The sequence below is a fragment of the Pipistrellus hanaki genome, assembly GCF_964339955.1.
Source record: "Pipistrellus hanaki genome assembly, chromosome: 11".
In the NCBI taxonomy this organism is placed as follows: domain Eukaryota; kingdom Metazoa; phylum Chordata; class Mammalia; order Chiroptera; family Vespertilionidae; genus Pipistrellus; species Pipistrellus hanaki.
The window spans coordinates 68,168,542-68,184,476 of NC_140513.1; the positions used below are offsets into that span (position 1 = coordinate 68,168,542).

At 53.2% G+C, this 15,935-nt stretch overlaps 2 protein-coding genes across 11 annotated transcripts in view; both read right to left on the reverse strand.

The window, feature by feature from the left end:
• LOC311630173 (F-box/WD repeat-containing protein 12-like) overlaps window positions 1-949 on the reverse strand; it is a 55,445-nt gene extending 54,496 nt beyond the window's left edge. For 4 of the 9 annotated variants that reach the window (XR_014796334.1, XR_014796338.1, XM_084899028.1 and 1 more), the window contains exon 1: window positions 826-949. Coding sequence is in view for 2 of the 9 variants with exons in the window: in XM_084899028.1 (XP_084755154.1) it covers window positions 826-915 (90 nt within the window). In the remaining 7 variants the exon portion in view is untranslated. Of the gene's footprint in view, window positions 1-153; window positions 282-825 lie in introns of all 9 variants that reach the window. The other 5 variants (XR_014796335.1, XR_014796337.1, XR_014796339.1 and 2 more) reach the window with 3 other exon arrangements.
• A 3,424-nt stretch (window positions 950-4,373) lies between these two features.
• On the reverse strand, window positions 4,374-12,351 carry CDK20 (cyclin dependent kinase 20). Of its 2 annotated transcripts, none has more exons than XM_084898576.1 (8): window positions 12,019-12,351; window positions 11,509-11,622; window positions 8,952-9,140; window positions 8,276-8,397; window positions 8,045-8,107; window positions 7,191-7,314; window positions 6,606-6,758; window positions 4,374-5,298 (listed from the first exon to the last, which is right to left on the reverse strand). In XM_084898576.1, exons 1-8 carry the CDS (start codon window positions 12,091-12,093, stop codon window positions 5,101-5,103), a joined length of 1,038 nt encoding a protein of 345 aa, XP_084754702.1. In that variant the 5' UTR covers window positions 12,094-12,351; the 3' UTR covers window positions 4,374-5,100. The 2 variants fall into 2 exon arrangements, with proteins under 2 accessions (XP_084754702.1, XP_084754701.1); XM_084898575.1 differs by having other exon boundaries at window positions 6,606-6,761.
• Window positions 12,352-15,935: the final 3,584 nt, after the last annotated feature.

The following is a 15,935-nucleotide window of genomic DNA, read 5'->3' on the forward strand; positions in this document are numbered from 1 at the left end:
CACCTCCCCGCTTAAAACCTGAAGGAGGACGCTCCCTCCAGGGAGCACATTTGAGCCTTTCTTCCCCTTTCCCAGGCCCCCAGGTGTCACTTTACCATCCTCACTTCAAAGCTTCAAGGGCCCTTTCTTTGCCTCTACGTACTAATTACTTACTCTATCTCTGTGATTTTCTAAGTAAATTTTCTCTTATAGTTTGAGTCTTGGCTGTGAATTCTTTCCTAGCCAGAACTCAAGCACCGAGGTTGCCAAATCCAGGTCGTCTCACCACCGCCGCCAAGAGTCTGTGATGTAAAAGACAAAACCCCTGTTCTTAGGAATGAGTAACGGGGGGAGCAGTTACCAAATACACCCTACAAACAAGCACTTCTAGCTGTGCCGAGTCCCAGGAAAGAAGAGTTGAGAGCAGGCATCACCAGGGATGAAGCCCAGGCGAGACTAGGGCACTCAATGGGAACTTAGCACAGCCAGGCAGTGTGCGGGCTCCACGGCTGCAGAAAAACAGGAAGAGGTCGCCCCCTAGAGGAGGGGCTAGGGGCGTGGCTTTTCGGGCTGAGCCAGTGAGGAAAATTCCAGACAGAAAACCGCTCCCTAAACTAATCTCTGCAGCAAATCCAGATGTAAGCGCGCGGGTGGTCGGTAGGCAGGGAGGGGGCCTTTCCGAGCGACTTTTCCAGCGGCCGCGGCAGCAGCCACCTTACGGGCCCAGGGCGCCCTCTGCCGGTCACAGATTCCAGTCGCCGAAAGCCCCACCCCGGACGGGGAAACGGGACCGAGAAGGGCCGCCTTGGGCACTCAGGGGCCACGTCCCCAGCCCGGATGCGCTACCTTGTCCACCTGGGCGGCACGGAGCAGGTCTCGGGCCTCCAGGAAGGAGAAGACGTGCAGCAGCTCGTGTATGCCCAGCTGCGGCCCCATCGCTTCCGCAGTCCCGGGCCCGCCCCGCTTCCCGCGCTTCCGCCCCGTGGGCCAATCCCCGCCCGGCCCGCCTCTGCGATCCCGCCCTGCTAGCCGCGCATGCGCCTCACTAAGCCAATCCGGGGCCGGTCCGCCGCTCCTCGCGGCTCCTCCCGCTGCGCTGTGGCCGCGCTAATGCCACTCCCTGGCCGTGGAACTGCCTCTAACGTCACCTGGTCTCACCTTTGCCCTGACCCTCATCCTGACACTCACAGACCCTCGCCGATCCCCTTCTAGCAACATCCACCTCGTCCTCACCTTCCCTGGACCTTACAGTGGCCCCGAACCCGCACCTCTGGACCCCTAGCTGTTGTGCTGGCCCTGCACCGTGGTCTCACCCCTTACCAATAAGTGTCCAGTCCTCCACCTCCACCTCCCCCCGCCCCTCTAAACCTAACCTTTGACGTGGCCCTCTCACCTGGTTCATACCTGGCCTTCACTCTGGCCCTGGTCCTGCCATGTGCCTCCCTATCCTGACCCTCTTCCTCAACTTTGCCCTCTCATCACCCTAGTCCTTATTAGCCCCTCGTTCCTTCACCTAACCCTAATCCTGACACCCTCACCCTGAACTTCATCCTGGCCCTGACCCTTACTTTCACAATGACCCTCAGCCTCTCTCTTAACGTTGGCGCTGGTGCTTGCCCAGACCCTAGCCCTAACTAAACCTCATGCCTTCCTTATCATGGTCCCTAACCAGGTCCTCACCCTTGCCTTGGGCCCTAACCTTGAACTTCACTGGAGACTTGATCCTGGCCCGGGCCACATCAGATCAGTTAGTGTAAGGGTGAAGGTCATGACCAAGGTCAAGGTCAGAGCAGGTCAGAGTCATAGGATGAATGTAAGATGAGGGACAGAGTAATAAGGGTCAGAATCAGAGTGAGGGCAAGTGTCTAGTTCAGGTTAAGGATCTGGATGAGAAAAAGGTGTCAGAATCAGGTTCATAGTCCATATCAGTGTAAGGGAAATTTTAGGGCCAGGGTGTTTAAGTTCAAGATCATGAACAAGGTCAGGACCAGGGTCAGGTTGAGTGTCCATTAGAGGATCGGTGAGAGGCTGGAGGTCAGGGAGTTATTGTCAGGGTGAGGTAAGATTAAGAGTTGTGCTTGAGTTGACAGTGAATGTCCAATTATGTGTAGGATTCAGGATTCAGAATCTGATATTCAGGATAGTTAGGGTCAGTGTCAGGTTATGGGTCCAGATCAAGGTTTGGATAGTCAGTTCAGGGGGAGCATGATGTTCATTGTCAAGGTCAATTAAGTCAATGTGGGGTTTGTTTTTTATTGCTGCTGGAGTTCAGACCCCCTACCTTCACTTCTCTCTTGTGTATATACCCACCTGGATAATCTAAGATATTCTTCCCTTGTCAAGGTCTGTATGCTTAATCACATCTGCAAAGCCCTTTTGCTACATAAGGCAACACTTTCATAGGTTAGAACATGGCATCTTTGAGGGATGAGCATTATTGCACCTACCAGTTATTGTCAGGTTTAAGGTCAAGGATGGGTCAAGACATGGTCATTGACCACGCTGAAGATGATGGTCATCATAATGATGGTCAAGTTTGATTTCACGGCAAGTTCACAACCAAGTGTGAGTCCAGGTTCTGCTCTAAGGTCAGTGTTAGGATGAGGATCAAGGTCAGGGTGAAATTGACGTTTGTGTTAATGTCAATGTAGGATCAGGGGCCTGGTAAGGTTTGAAGTGCAGTCTAATTTCAGTGTGAGTGGTTCAAGGTCAGGCTCTATGGTTAGAGTGGATGACTATGATGGTCCTTGTTAAGATGAGAATTCAGTCTAGGGGTAGAGATAGAGTGAAGTTGAGTCACAATCAGATTAAGTGTAGTAAGAGTATCATGTAACAGTCACTGTCAAAGGTAAGTCAAGGTCAGGATAAGTATGACAGCCATGTTAAGCATCAGGATCAGGGTCATGATGAGGATCAAAGTATGAATGACAATTAGTGAGGGTCAATGTTATTGTGAGAGTGATGGGGAAGTTCATGAAAAAGGTTAAGTTCTATGACAAGTGGGGTCAGAGTTATGGTGAGGGTCACAGTCAATGCCAAGATCAAGGTCAGGTTTAGGTAAGGGTCTGACAATTGGGTGAAGGTGAGTGTATGTCAGTCAGGGTGATAAATAAGGGTCAGGACAGAGTTAAGGTCAAGGTCAGGGTAGGTTAAGGTTTAGGGTCTTATGTGGGTGGGGCTGCTTGAGGGTCAATGGTCAAGGGTATGGATAAAAGTCCCCATTTATATGGAGGTGAGTTAACAGAAATTGAGCTAGACATTCTGACACAGATGTGGCTGGAGAAAACAGGCAGAGGCCAGATCCTGAAAACATCTTTAAAGACATATGAGATGGTCACTTTCCCCTCCAGAAAGCAACAATGAGTTTGTGTTTTACATTCCCTCTAAAAGCAGAGGTGGCAGTGTTAGTCACCTCTGTCCTCAGTGCTTACAGAAGTTTATTCACATGGGACACAGAATGAATATCTATACTAATATGGAAATTGGCCAGGATGCCCTCACAGAAACGACAGAACAGCAGGCGCATCGGGTGACCAGGCCAGCAGAGGGTGTGATGACCATGTCCCGCTTGGTTCAGGATTCGGGCTCTGGAGAAGGGCCGTATGCAAGTGACAGAAACTAGACAAGAAATAATAATATGGAAATTGGGGGGACCAGGCAGGAGCCCAATGCAACAGGAAGGACTCTACTTGTGCTCAGGCCTTGCCATCTTTTATTCAATTTGGGATACACCTATAGCCCTTAGGCAGGCAATTCCAGCAACAAACAGACTATCTTATCAGTAAGGATTTACAAGACTATCTGATCAGGAAATTGCTTCAGTTACCATTGGGTGCATAGCTCTGACCTTTGCCTGGGCTCAAGGGTCACCAGCATTCCAGGCTCCTTGGCCACACCTCTCTGCTAGTGAAGACAAAGGGCAGCTTCCAACAGGGGGGTTAGTGAGGGACAACCAAACAACTGAACAGCAGGCTGTATGGGGCAACCAGGTTGGCAGGGGGGCAGCGAGGGGTGAGTAGGCCAGCAGGGCACAGTGACCAGGCTGTGGGGAGTGGGCCTAAGCATCAGTAGGACATCCCCTGAGGGCTCCTGGACTGTGAGAGGGGCAGGTTAGGCTGAGGGACCACCCCCAACCCCCAGTGCATGGATTTTCATGCACTGGGCCTCTAGTTTTAAGAATAAAAGATTACTAAGATTAAATTTCTCTAATCTGCCTGTTTTTATCTATCCTTGGACCAACACCACTGTCTCCATTATTACAGCCCTCTGACAAGTCTTGGTATCTAATAGGTAAGCCCTTTCATTATTATTTCTACTTCCTTTCAACACTTACATTTCCATATATTTTACAACTGTCTTACCAAATTATTAAATAAAAAAACAAGAGCCAGATGGAATTGTATTGTGATTTATTGAGTTAACAAATGAGTTTCAGGAATGCCTGTCTCCTTCTCTAAGGAAGAAGATGGCACAACTGATTCTGGCTCACCCTTCGCCAAAAGTGGAGATTGTCTAGTAAACCAGATTAAGGTGTTTGGTTCACAACCTGAGCCATACTTGGGCCTGGACTTCTGCCAGGTCACCTCCAAATGGAAGATCCGTCGTGTAAAGCCCCTAAGAAGCCCCCAAAGTTAGTAGCCATGAATGGGGTCACGTTCCCAGGCACCACAGAGGACGAAGACCAGGGAGGATGACACCTCGGCCACTTCCCTTGATAGGAATTTCCAAGGCAGACACCAGGCAGAACTCCTTGGGATTTTTATAATAAATCTCAAAACTGAAGTCGTGTTTAACATCCTTGAAAAGAAAAGCAAACCAAACCTCCCTTCCCCCTTGGGTTTCTGAATTGAAGACATCTTACTCGGTGCTCACCAGGCCGGAAAGACAGGGCCTGGAGCAGCAGCACCATGGCCAGCACGGTAGTGGGCGCTCTGCCCCTTTCTGGTGGTATGTCAGCCTCGGGCCTCCGTCTCTGCTGGGGCTGGACATCCTCATTGCCTGGCTGGGACAGGACCAGGTAAGGAGTGAGCCCAGTGTGGCTGTAGTGTGGCTGTGAGTTGAGACTGGAGCCGAAGGACAAGAGGCTCTGGAACACAGGCCAGTGGGGCCTGGTCCAGCATCTCAACTCTCCGGGATGAAGGGCCGAATCAGTTCTGGGTTCAACAGCAACTCCTCGAGGGGCCGGTCCACATGGAAGTCATGGACGTTGGAAGGCCCTGGGTGGGCCTTCGGGGCCAGTCCCCATGGGCGCTGGGGAATTGGCAGCTCCGAAGGGTGGGCAGGCAGGGGAGCTGTAAAGAAGTACTGGTGCAGGAGGGCCTGGGGGTGACAAGAAGGAACAGCTTATAGAAACCAAACCTTCCCTGTCCCAGCCGCAGCTCACTTCCCGAGCCAGGGAGACAAGTGCTGCCCTGCAGGGCTTGCTCTTTCACCCGCTCATCTGACTCACTTCTGAGTGCTGACTGAGCACGGCTCCAGAGGCTAGGAGTGCACAGACCTCCACGTGCCGGGAGTGGGGGACATAAACAACACAGGGAAGAGAGTCAGTGTGTCAAATGTCTAGTGCTGAAGAGGTGCAGGCCTGCAGCGGTGGATGAGGCCCTGCGAGGTGGCACTGAACAAAGACGAGAGAGGAGTACGTGAGGCCGGGGACGGAAGTGCACAGATCCTAGGACACAGAGGGAGCCCTGGTGCCAGAGCGGGTTCAACAGCAACTCCTCGAGGGACCGGTCCATGTGGCGGTCACGGACGCTGGAAGGCCCTGAGTGGGCCTTGGGGGCGAGTCACAGGCAGTCACAGAGCTAACAGCCGCAAGCCCGTGACTCCTGTGGGCCAGCAGGGCCTGGGCTCTCTGAGGGAGCCACACAGGAGGGCCCTGCAGCACAAGGTCACGCCCTCTGCCGGGTGGGAGGAGACACTGAACGGGCAGGAGGAGATTCTGGGAACAATGGGGAGGGACTTAGACTGGGGCTGAGAAGCGCTAAGTTGGTCTCAGGATGCTCTGCAGGCACTGGTGACATGGTGGTACTCGGCAGGCGCATGCATGGACACACACTGCTAGTGCCGAGGTGGGGAGGGGAGTGGTACAAGCCACAGAGACTCTGACACCATTGGCCCATACTGCGCCCCCTTCCACCCCACCCCCCCTCTACCGCGGCCTTCCCTGCCTCCTTGCCACAACCCGTCCTGCCCGGTGCTCCTCTCCGGGCCTCATCATCTCTCATGAGAAAACCCCTCCCGTGCTTTAACCTATCTTCCAGGAAGCCTGAGCCCCACTGCCTGGGTGCCCTGCCTCACCACAAGGTAGAGACCCCACAGGAATGGGCCATGACCACTCGTCCGCTCTGGACCAAGGCCCGGGGCAGCGCCTGGAATATGCCTGTGCTGAGTGGTCATTCCTGCTGAAGGAATGAAGGCACGAGGAAGCGAGTCACCAGTAACCGGAGGTGCTGTCTTCTGTGAGGTGGGCACACCTTCCAATGGGCCACCCTGTCCTGCCCGCAGCCCCTCTGGGTCTGCTCAAGAGAAGCAGGTGGCTCCGAGCCCCCAGCACACGTTCTAAGGACCTTGACCTCCTGAGTCACATGAGCATGGGTGAGGAGGGTCAGGGCCATGGGGCACCCTACCTGAGAGGCTGCAATGCGCTGGCGTGGAGGGTAGAGGAGGAACTGGCCCAGCAGGTCCAAGGCCTGGGGAGAGGCGTCCGGCAGCACCTCCCCTAGGGGCACCGGCGCCTGCTCCTCAAAAGAGATCTTGTTGTAGTCGGGCAGCTCCGTGATCTCCTAGGAGAATGGGCGCTCAGGAACAGCACTGCCACCGGCTCCTCGGTCAGTCCTCGCTCCCTGTCGCCCACCTGCTCAGGCTACTGCTGCTGCCTCATCCGTGTGCCCCTCTCTCACCCCATCGCTCGTCTTCACACGCTCCCTCAGTCCTCAGTCCTCAGTCCTCAGAACCTATGTCCCTCGGGCCTCCACCCTTTCCAGAGCTTCCTCCACCCCCAACTGGGAGAGAACCGCAGGTGCTAGGGGCAGGCAGGATGGGACAGTGGACAGCAGGGAGGGAGAGCCCCCAAGCTGGGCCAGGACAGCGGTCTGGGACTTCAGGGCGGCATGGGGCCAAAAGAGAGAAAGCACAGGAGAGGGGAGTCACCGGTTACTGGGGGGAATGAAGGGCACCTCCCCCTCTCTTCCCCACTGAGGGCCCTTGCAAACCGGCCAGATTTGAGGGCTAGGGGTGCCCAAGATGCGAAGAACACAGCAGAGCTGTTCGATGTCGTTCTCCCCTGGGAAAAGCGGGGACCCGTTCAACAGCTCCCCGAGAATGCAGCCCACGGCCCTGCAGATACAGAAGCCAAACAGCTCACAGACTCACAGCACGGGCACCGGTCTCCGCACACCAGCTCCATGGTCTCACACCTTAAACACAGGCCTACTCACACCAGCTCCATCACTCCCCACCGCGGACACACGTCTCCTCACACCAGCACTACCTCTCCACGAATGCGCAACGTAGCCTAGGGGGCTCACGGCCAAGACGGAGCCCCACAGTCAAAGAGCTCCTGCCTGACCAGAGCATAACCCCCCTCCAAGCAGGTCTCCGCCTCCAATGTACAGCAGCTCCCAGCTTCCCAGAGCTCCCCACTCTGGGACACACAGCCACCCCCTCACATTCCCGCCGGACCTCCACAGCCACACCTCACTCTCAGGCATGTGTACGCCACTGTCTCAAGCAAAGGCTCAGAGCCCTACTCCCCAGGGACCCAGGCCTCGAGATCGCAAAGGCCCTCGCATCCTGGACTCCAGTTCCCTGCACAGTAGCTAGAGGCGCCACACCTCAGGAAACTTCCCACTGGGACAACCACTCCGATCCCACCCGCCCCCATCCAGCTCCAAAATGTCCTGAAGAGGAACACTGATCCAACGCCTCAGAGACACCCGATCCCAAACCGGGGGAGACAGCCTAGGGCAGCCTGGAGCTCACGGCAGGAAAACACCCCTAAGCCGCTTAGAGAGGAAAAGGCGACTCCTCCACCCACATTCCCCCCTTGCCCAGCCCACAGTCTCACCAGAGGTCGACCCCTTGGTCATACTGCCGGGCACCATACAGGAGCTCGGGGGCTCGGTACCATCTGCAAGAGAAGGGTAGGTGGTCACAGCCAAGTCACCAGCCCGACAGGAGGCTGCCCCAGGTCACCCTGGCCCCCATACCAGCCTCACGAGCCATGTCCAGAGAGGCAGGAAGCATCTTTTCCCAGGGGGAGCACCGCTAGGTCCTGCCTGGGAGCCGCCCTCCCTACCTGGTGGCCACCTGGTGCGTATAGAGGCGGCTGCCATCTGGGGAAAAGACCCGGGCCAGGCCGAAGTCCGCTATCTTGAGCTGGCCTGAGGCGCTGATGAGCAGGTTGGCTGGTTTCAGGTCCTGAGAGCACCAAAGGAAGCATCCGTTCTCCAGTGCCCCAGGAGGACCTTGGTGGCGTGGCAGGCTGAGCGCCTGGGTCAGCCCAAGTTCCCACCTGCTGCAGGACACACCCAGAGTGCTCACCCACAGGCCCACCCCCTCTCTCCCCCTCTCTGGCCTTGTCTTCTCCAAGGGCTAGTCCAACCCAATCCAACCGGCCCTCAGGCCCACCCCGGCCCCCGCTGGGACTGACCTGGTGCACGGCCCTCAGGCCCACGCCCACCCGCACTGGGACTGACCCGGTGCACGGCCCTCAGGCCCACCCCCACCCGCACTGGGACTGATCAGATGCATGGCCCTCAGGCCCACCCCGGCCCCCGCTGGGACTGACCCAGTGCACGGCCCTCAGGCCCACCCCGAACCCCGCTGGGACTGACCCGGTGCACGGCCCTCAAGCCCACCCCCACCCCCGCTGGGACTGACCCGGTGCATGGCCCTCAGGCCCACCCCGGCCCCCGCTGGGACTGACCCGGTGCACGGCCCTCAGGCCCACCCCCACCCCCGCTGGGACTGACCCGGTGCACGATGTTGTTGGCGTGGCAGAAGGAGACACCCTTAAGCAGCATCTGCAGGTAACTCTTCACCTGTGCCTGGGCGAGCGGCCTCTGGGTGTGGCGCACCACCTCAGCCAGGTCTGACAGCATGAACTCGAAGGCCAGCACAAAGCCTGCCCCATGCGGGAATACGGCCTTCAGCTGCACCACCTGCAGGCAGGGCATCCTGTCAGCCCGACTCATATGGCTCAGACTCCCTCTGGAACCCACACAGAGGACAGGGCAGACAGAGGAGGTGACGTAAGATCTGAACTGAGACCAAGGAGCTGGGTGCCCTCTTGTGTTCCTGTCTCCTGGGAGAAAACAGGCCCCCACTCCAACACTCCACTCACACTCAGGGAAAAGGAGGTGGAAGGTCACTTAGGGCTATGTCTGGTTCCCCCACACAGCCCACAAACTGAAAAATTAACACCCACCCAAACATGCAGACACACACACAGGAATTCAAGTCTCCTCCAGTTTCCTCTAGGGGGCCATTAAATCCCAGCACCAAGAAAAGGCGATCACTACTCCTCAGAACTGTGACAGTTGGAGACACGTCATATGTACTAAGGGCCCACAGGTGACAGGGGTTGGGCTGTTCAGGAATGAGCAAGAAAAGGGGCCGTTAGGAGCTCACAGCACAGGGGAACAGACTACTGACAAATGGTGCTAATGAGGACAGAGGAGAAAGAATGGGGTGGGTTGGTTATACAAGGAGCTGGACAGGAGCTCTGGGCAGCAGACAGCAAGCACAAAACCAAGAGGCAAGAACAGAGAGGAGGCTGGAGGGAGGGACATGTACAAGTGGGAAGGCCCTTTGTTCTCTTCTGCCCCAAAGCCTAGATGGGAGGGACACTTACGAAGCTGTGCTGAATGAATGAAAAGAGAGGCTGGAGGGGGTGGGCGTGTGAAGACAAGCCACTGAGAATGGACACCTTCACCTCCATGTTTCTGGCTGTGGGGCAGGGCGGCAGCGGGAAGGCTGCTGTGGTTGTTCTGGTGAAAGGTGACAGTGATCTGGGCAGGGTGAAATCTAGAGTGTTTCAAAGACAGAAGCTCAGGCCTGCTGATCACAGGATGCAGGGCCTCGTCACCAGCCTCCAGGTGGCCACACCCGTGCTGTCAGCAAGCCCTGTTACTCTCCTCGAAAAAACGAGAATGGCCTTACTGCTATTTTTCTGATTTTGAGGCGAGTACATATCATTTTTTTAGTACATATCATTTTACTAGTACAGAGTGAAACACACACATACATTCAGATGATACACAAAATTACTTAAAATTTTTTAAAAATATATTTTTATTAATATCAGAGAGGAAGGGAGAGAGGGAGAGAGAGAGAGAGAGAGAGAGAGAGAGAGAGAGAAAGAGAGAATAGAGAAACATCAATGATGAGAGAGAATCATTGATCAGCTGCCTCCTGCAAGCCCCCTACTGGGGATCGATTCCCACAACCCAGGCATGTGCCCTTGACTGGAATCGAACCTGGGACCTTTCAGTCTGCAGGCTGATGCTCTATCCACTAAGCCAAGCCAGCTAAGGCGAATATTACTTTTTTTAAAAAACAGCAAAAAGAAAATCCTACCTACTATAATCAACCCGAGTATATTCCCTCAGACTTCACAATAGATACGGCATACAGACACACAGTCACATACACACATAATGTTTTCATATAAACCCGGGATGACAAATAGTCTTAGAGCATGCCTTTGTCACCCAATATATAGCTTCAGAGATTAAGGAACAAATCAGAGTATGGCTTATCCAAGGTCGACCCACCCTTGTCACTCCCGGAAAACTGAGCACATTCTCTACTCCTGACATGGACAAGAGAGAGAGCCAAGGAGAATGAGGCTGGAATATAAGATGTCCCTCTTTATGTGCCCACAGCTCCTCCCAGTCCTGTCGCAGCACAAACCACATTGCTGGGCCTTGTAGCTTCTGTCCGTCTCCCTTCCCGCACCTCACTTCTCAAGAGCCCGCTGAGGGCAGTTTTCCCCGTTGCCAGTGCCCAGCCCCGGGTAGGGCCTACAAAAGGCCCCAGAGTTAAAACATCCGGACTCCTCAATCAGACCTGGGCCAAAGCCTTCGCAGACAAGCTGAGCCCCCATACCACGCAGGTGGCTGGCCCTGCTCCCTGGTCTGAGAGGTAGATCCTGGAACCTCCCTGGCAGAGTAGCTTAGAAAACTCAGAAGGACAATGGAGGCCAAGCAGCGAACCCAGCCTGCAGAACATAACAGGAGCTCAACAGGTGGCAGTTATCATTGCTACTAAAAATCACTAAACAGGTTTGAGAAATAAGGCAAAAGTTCATGAATGGATGGATGAGTACAGAAAGAAATAGTGGATGAACAAGAAAGTGAGTGGGTGAGGAATGAAGTAATTGGTAAATTAAGAGTGAATACGTGGATAAGAAAGGAAGTGGGGGGGAGAAGTGGGGGAGGGAGCATATGAGCCAGTAGAGAAGGGGTAGGTCCTCCAGAGTGGGAGTGAGTAGAGGCTGGAGGAGATGCCCGGACCGGCCTCACTCACATACTGATTGTCCTCGATCTCCTGCAGGGCCTTGATCTCCCGCAGGGCCTGGTTGGGGATGCCATCCTCCAGCCGCCGCAGGGCCACCTTCTTGAGGGCAACGATCTCTCCAGTCTGTGCAGGACGGAAGGCAGACACTGCCACCCCGTTTCCCAGGGAACGGTTGGCTAGGGGGCGAGAAACGCGCCCTCTGGGTGAGACGCAGAGGCCTGAGGCCCTCGTGAGATGGAAAGTGCCCCCATCCCTCCTGGAGGGAAATCAGACAGTTCAGGGCATTCACAGCACGCTCCTAGGGGACATTGGTGGGATGCAGCTGGCCAGTCTGGACGCCTCCACCCCCACCCCCAGCCCTTAAAGGGGTTAAAGTAATGGGCACACACGGCGAGAGGAGGGAGACGGGGAGGCCGGCGCAATGGCCCACGCCTGGGTTCGGAGAACAGGTACACCTCCCAGAGAGAGAGGAATGCGGCCCAAGGAGGGAAGCCCGGGAGCCGCGCGGGCCCAGCTCACCTCTATGTGCTTGGCCTTGAACACAATGCCGTGGGCGCCCTCCCCGATGCGGCCCAGAATGCAGTACTGGTCCATCGCCCGCCCTCCTGTGCCCGGACCGGGCTGCCCAGCGACTGGGCGGCCTCCAAGCGTCGTGGGCCGGCGGCCAAGTGCAGCTGGGGACGGCGCCGGCCTCCTCTGTGCTTTCCCCGAGGCCCCCGCCGCCACGCCGCAGGGCGCTTCATCCGGAGGCAGTCACCCCAGAGCGGCAACGCCTGCGCTGCACCGAGCGCGGAGCGGCAACCACAACAGACCCAGCCCGCGCCGCGGGAGTCACGTCTGGAGATGCGCAAGGCATGCTGGGAGGGCGGGGCCGCGGGCTGGAGGGCGGGGCCGCGGGCTGGAGGGCGGGGCCGCGGGCTGGAGGGCGGGGCCGCGGGCTGGAGGGCGGGGTCGCGGGCTGGGAGGGCGGGGCCGCGGGCTGGAGGGCGGGGTCGCGGGCTGGGAGGGCGGGGCCGCGGGCTGGAGGGCGGGGCCGAGGGCTGGAGGGCGGGGCCACGAGGATTTGGAGACTCCCAGCAATGATGGTAAAGGGAGAAGGCCAGGGCTGAGTGGTAGAGGGACCCTCAATGAGGCCTCCTTTCTGGAAGGTCGAATGGCAACATACAGAGATAACTTTTGAAAAGTGCAAACTCCACAAAAAGAAAAAAAGTGCCAGCTCTGACTCAGAAAATCTATGACTAAGGGCTTCCCATGAGAAAACATTTGAAGGAATTTGCAACTTGAATGATTTTAAGAAATGCATATCATCAAAGGATGTTGACAAAACACTCGTTCCCCCACACACACACACACACACACAACAGAAGTAGCTCTTAAACTTCTGAAAAGATGCTCAATCTCACACACAAGATAAATGTAATATAATGTATAACTTTTCACCTATCTGATGGCCAAAGATTCCAGATCTAACAGCCTGGCCAGGCTATGGGAAAACAGGACCTGTCCTGCATTGCTGGTGGAATGTAATCCCCTTAGCCTCAGCAAGCTCACTTCTAGAAATTCCCCCAATAGATATATAGCACATATGTGAAATGACATGTGCAAAATTATTAAATGAAGCATTGCCTGAATAGCAAAATATTGGAAACATTACAAATGCCCATCAATAAGAGACTGATTAAATTGTGATACACCTATCAAATCAAATATTAAGCAGTTTTAAAAATGAATGAGAAAACTTTTAAGGTACAGTAATGGGAAGATTTCTAAACTATATTAAGTTAAAAAGGCAAGATGCAAAACAGCATAGCATGCCACTAACTGTGTCAAAGAAAAGGAGAAAATAATATAAATAAAAGCATATATAGCCCTAGCCTGTTTGGCTCAGTAGATAGAGCATCGGCCTGTGGACTGAAGGGTCCTGGGTTCAATTCTGGTCAAGGCATATGCTTGGGGTTGCAGTGGGAAGCATGCAGGAGGCAGCCAATTAATGATTCTCTCTCATCATTGATGTTTCTATCTCTATCTCCCTCTCCCTTCCTCTCTGAAATCAATAAAAATATATAAAATAAAAAAGCATATATAAAAAAGTAAATGTGTGTTCATACATTCCAATATATCTGTAAAGTTTTTATGATTGTAGTTACCTGGTAGGACTGGAAGCTTTGGGGACAGGGTGGGAGGCAGACTTTTCACTGGGCCTCTTTGTATTCTTTGAGTTTTGAGCCGTATAATTTACCAATTCTTTAGAAATTCCACTCTTTTAATAATTTCAGAAGAAAGTCTTGATGTCCACACAAAGATATTCACTCCATTTGATGTTAATAGAGGCCAGATAAGAAACCAAATATATTTTTGGCTAACTCTGGAAATCAGATTATCTTCTATCTTCAGGATTTGTTGTTGTAGTCCATTTGCTTGTTTGTTTAGTGTATTTCCTGATTTAATTGTGCAATGTCTGTTTGTTTTTTGTTTGTTTGTTTGTTTGTTTGTTTGTTTTATGTGTGGTCTCTGAAATCTCTGCTCAGTCAGCATAGGTGTCAGCTAACAATTGGGGAGAGGTTTTCAGTAGGCAGTTCTTTCTTCAGCCAGCTCCTTTCTTCAGTCCAGAGGTTCTTTCTGGCTGAGGTGGTCTGTGTGAACGTGAAGGAATGTGAGTGAATAGCAAACCTCATGTCTTGATGCAAATTTGAATCCCCAGACAAAAGTTATGGCAGAGGAGTCAACTCAAAACTATTTCAGCATTAGGCTTCTGCCTTCCCTCACTCAGCCTCCAGCTACATTAATCAGAAACTTCTTTGCTTATCTGTCCCTCTCTGGCTCCACTGACATGATAGGGTCCAAGTGATAGGATCAGTTCAGGAGCCCAAGACTCATCCAATACCTTCTTGTCCTTCAGCATTAATGTCAATAGACTACTCATCTCTGGACTTTATTTTCGCTTACTTTATATCGCTTTCCTCCCTCTCCCCCTCTTATTTATTATATGAATACTAGTAGCCCTGCACATGAACCCATGTGCCAGTAGCTCACTGCTGCCCTCCAGTAGCTCTCTGTCCACTGCCCCTCCCTCCTGTAGCTCCCCTGCCCCCTCGCCCACACCCCACTTATAGCTTGCTGCCCTTTCCCCTCCTGTAGCTCTCTGCCACCTGCTTGTAGCTCGCTGCTCCACTCTCCTGCTGATCCATGATTTGGTCTTTATATGGTCGGACGTTAACACTTCACAGTGTAACGACAATTTGCATATTACATCTTTATTATATAGGATAGCAAGGGATTCCCTTTATACCTTACCATCTATATTGGTGAATGCTATCATTCTAACAGAGATGCTGGGAGAATTCAGTGGAATAATGTGTGAATTCAGTGGAATAGTGAGTTCTCTCCAGAACTGATAGGTCTCATCGAATCATAGGGAGCTCTGAGGAACCCTACATTTTCATGTATATTCACTTTCTCAGACAACTTTCAAGTTCAGTGGCTTGGATGGGGTATAGCTCCAAAATATTGAAAATAAAATGTATACAGCCATTAGTGGAGGCAGGGTGAACTAAAACAGAGTAAATCCATACAACTGAATTTTTGCAGCCATTATATGTGCCTCTTCACTGGAAATGATGTGCAAGAGAAGAAAACACATATTGCAGTCTAATAGATTTAGCATCCATACATTTTTATAAAATAAATAATATCTTAAGTGTAGAGATACAAGAAAGAAGAGATAATCCTATATAATAAAAGGCTAATATTCAAATTGTCCTCTTGGACTGCCTTTCGACCAAGAGTTTGACCCCTACTGGGAGTTTGACCACTCGCTATATCGTGAGCTGACCACCAGGAGGCAGTGCAGAACATGGCGAGTGTCTGTGATGCGGCGCTGACAGTGAGCAGCAGTAGAGGTGCTGCTGGCCCCGATGGGGGCCCGATGGGGGCCCGATCACCCTAAAGACACCTATCTTGCAGTGGCATGGAGCGAGGCCACAGACCAGCTCCCAGGCACTGAAGGAGCCAGGTGGGGGGCCTGGCCCTGATGGATCACCCTGCAAGTGGGATGGTGGAACAGGTGAGGGGGCAGCACCAGGCCAAGGCGAGGTGTCAGGTAGGGTTGAGGGACTGTGAGGCTGGGGGTGCGAGCTGGGGCCCAATCTCCATAGGCCACCCAAGGGACCCCACCTGTGCACAAATTCATGTACTGGGCCTCTAGTTATTTAATAATAAAGCCAAGTAAATGTTCAATTTTACTCAACTGAATTTTGTTTTTCTTAATAGATTTGGTGGCAATGTTGAGACAGAAGCAAACTTCTGATGACATTTGAGAGAAATGAAAACCACTAGGGACCCCATTTTATTTCATTTGTTTATTTTAATATATTTTTATTGATTTCAGAGAGGAAGAGAGAGAGAGAAACATCAATGGTGAGAAAGAATCATTGATC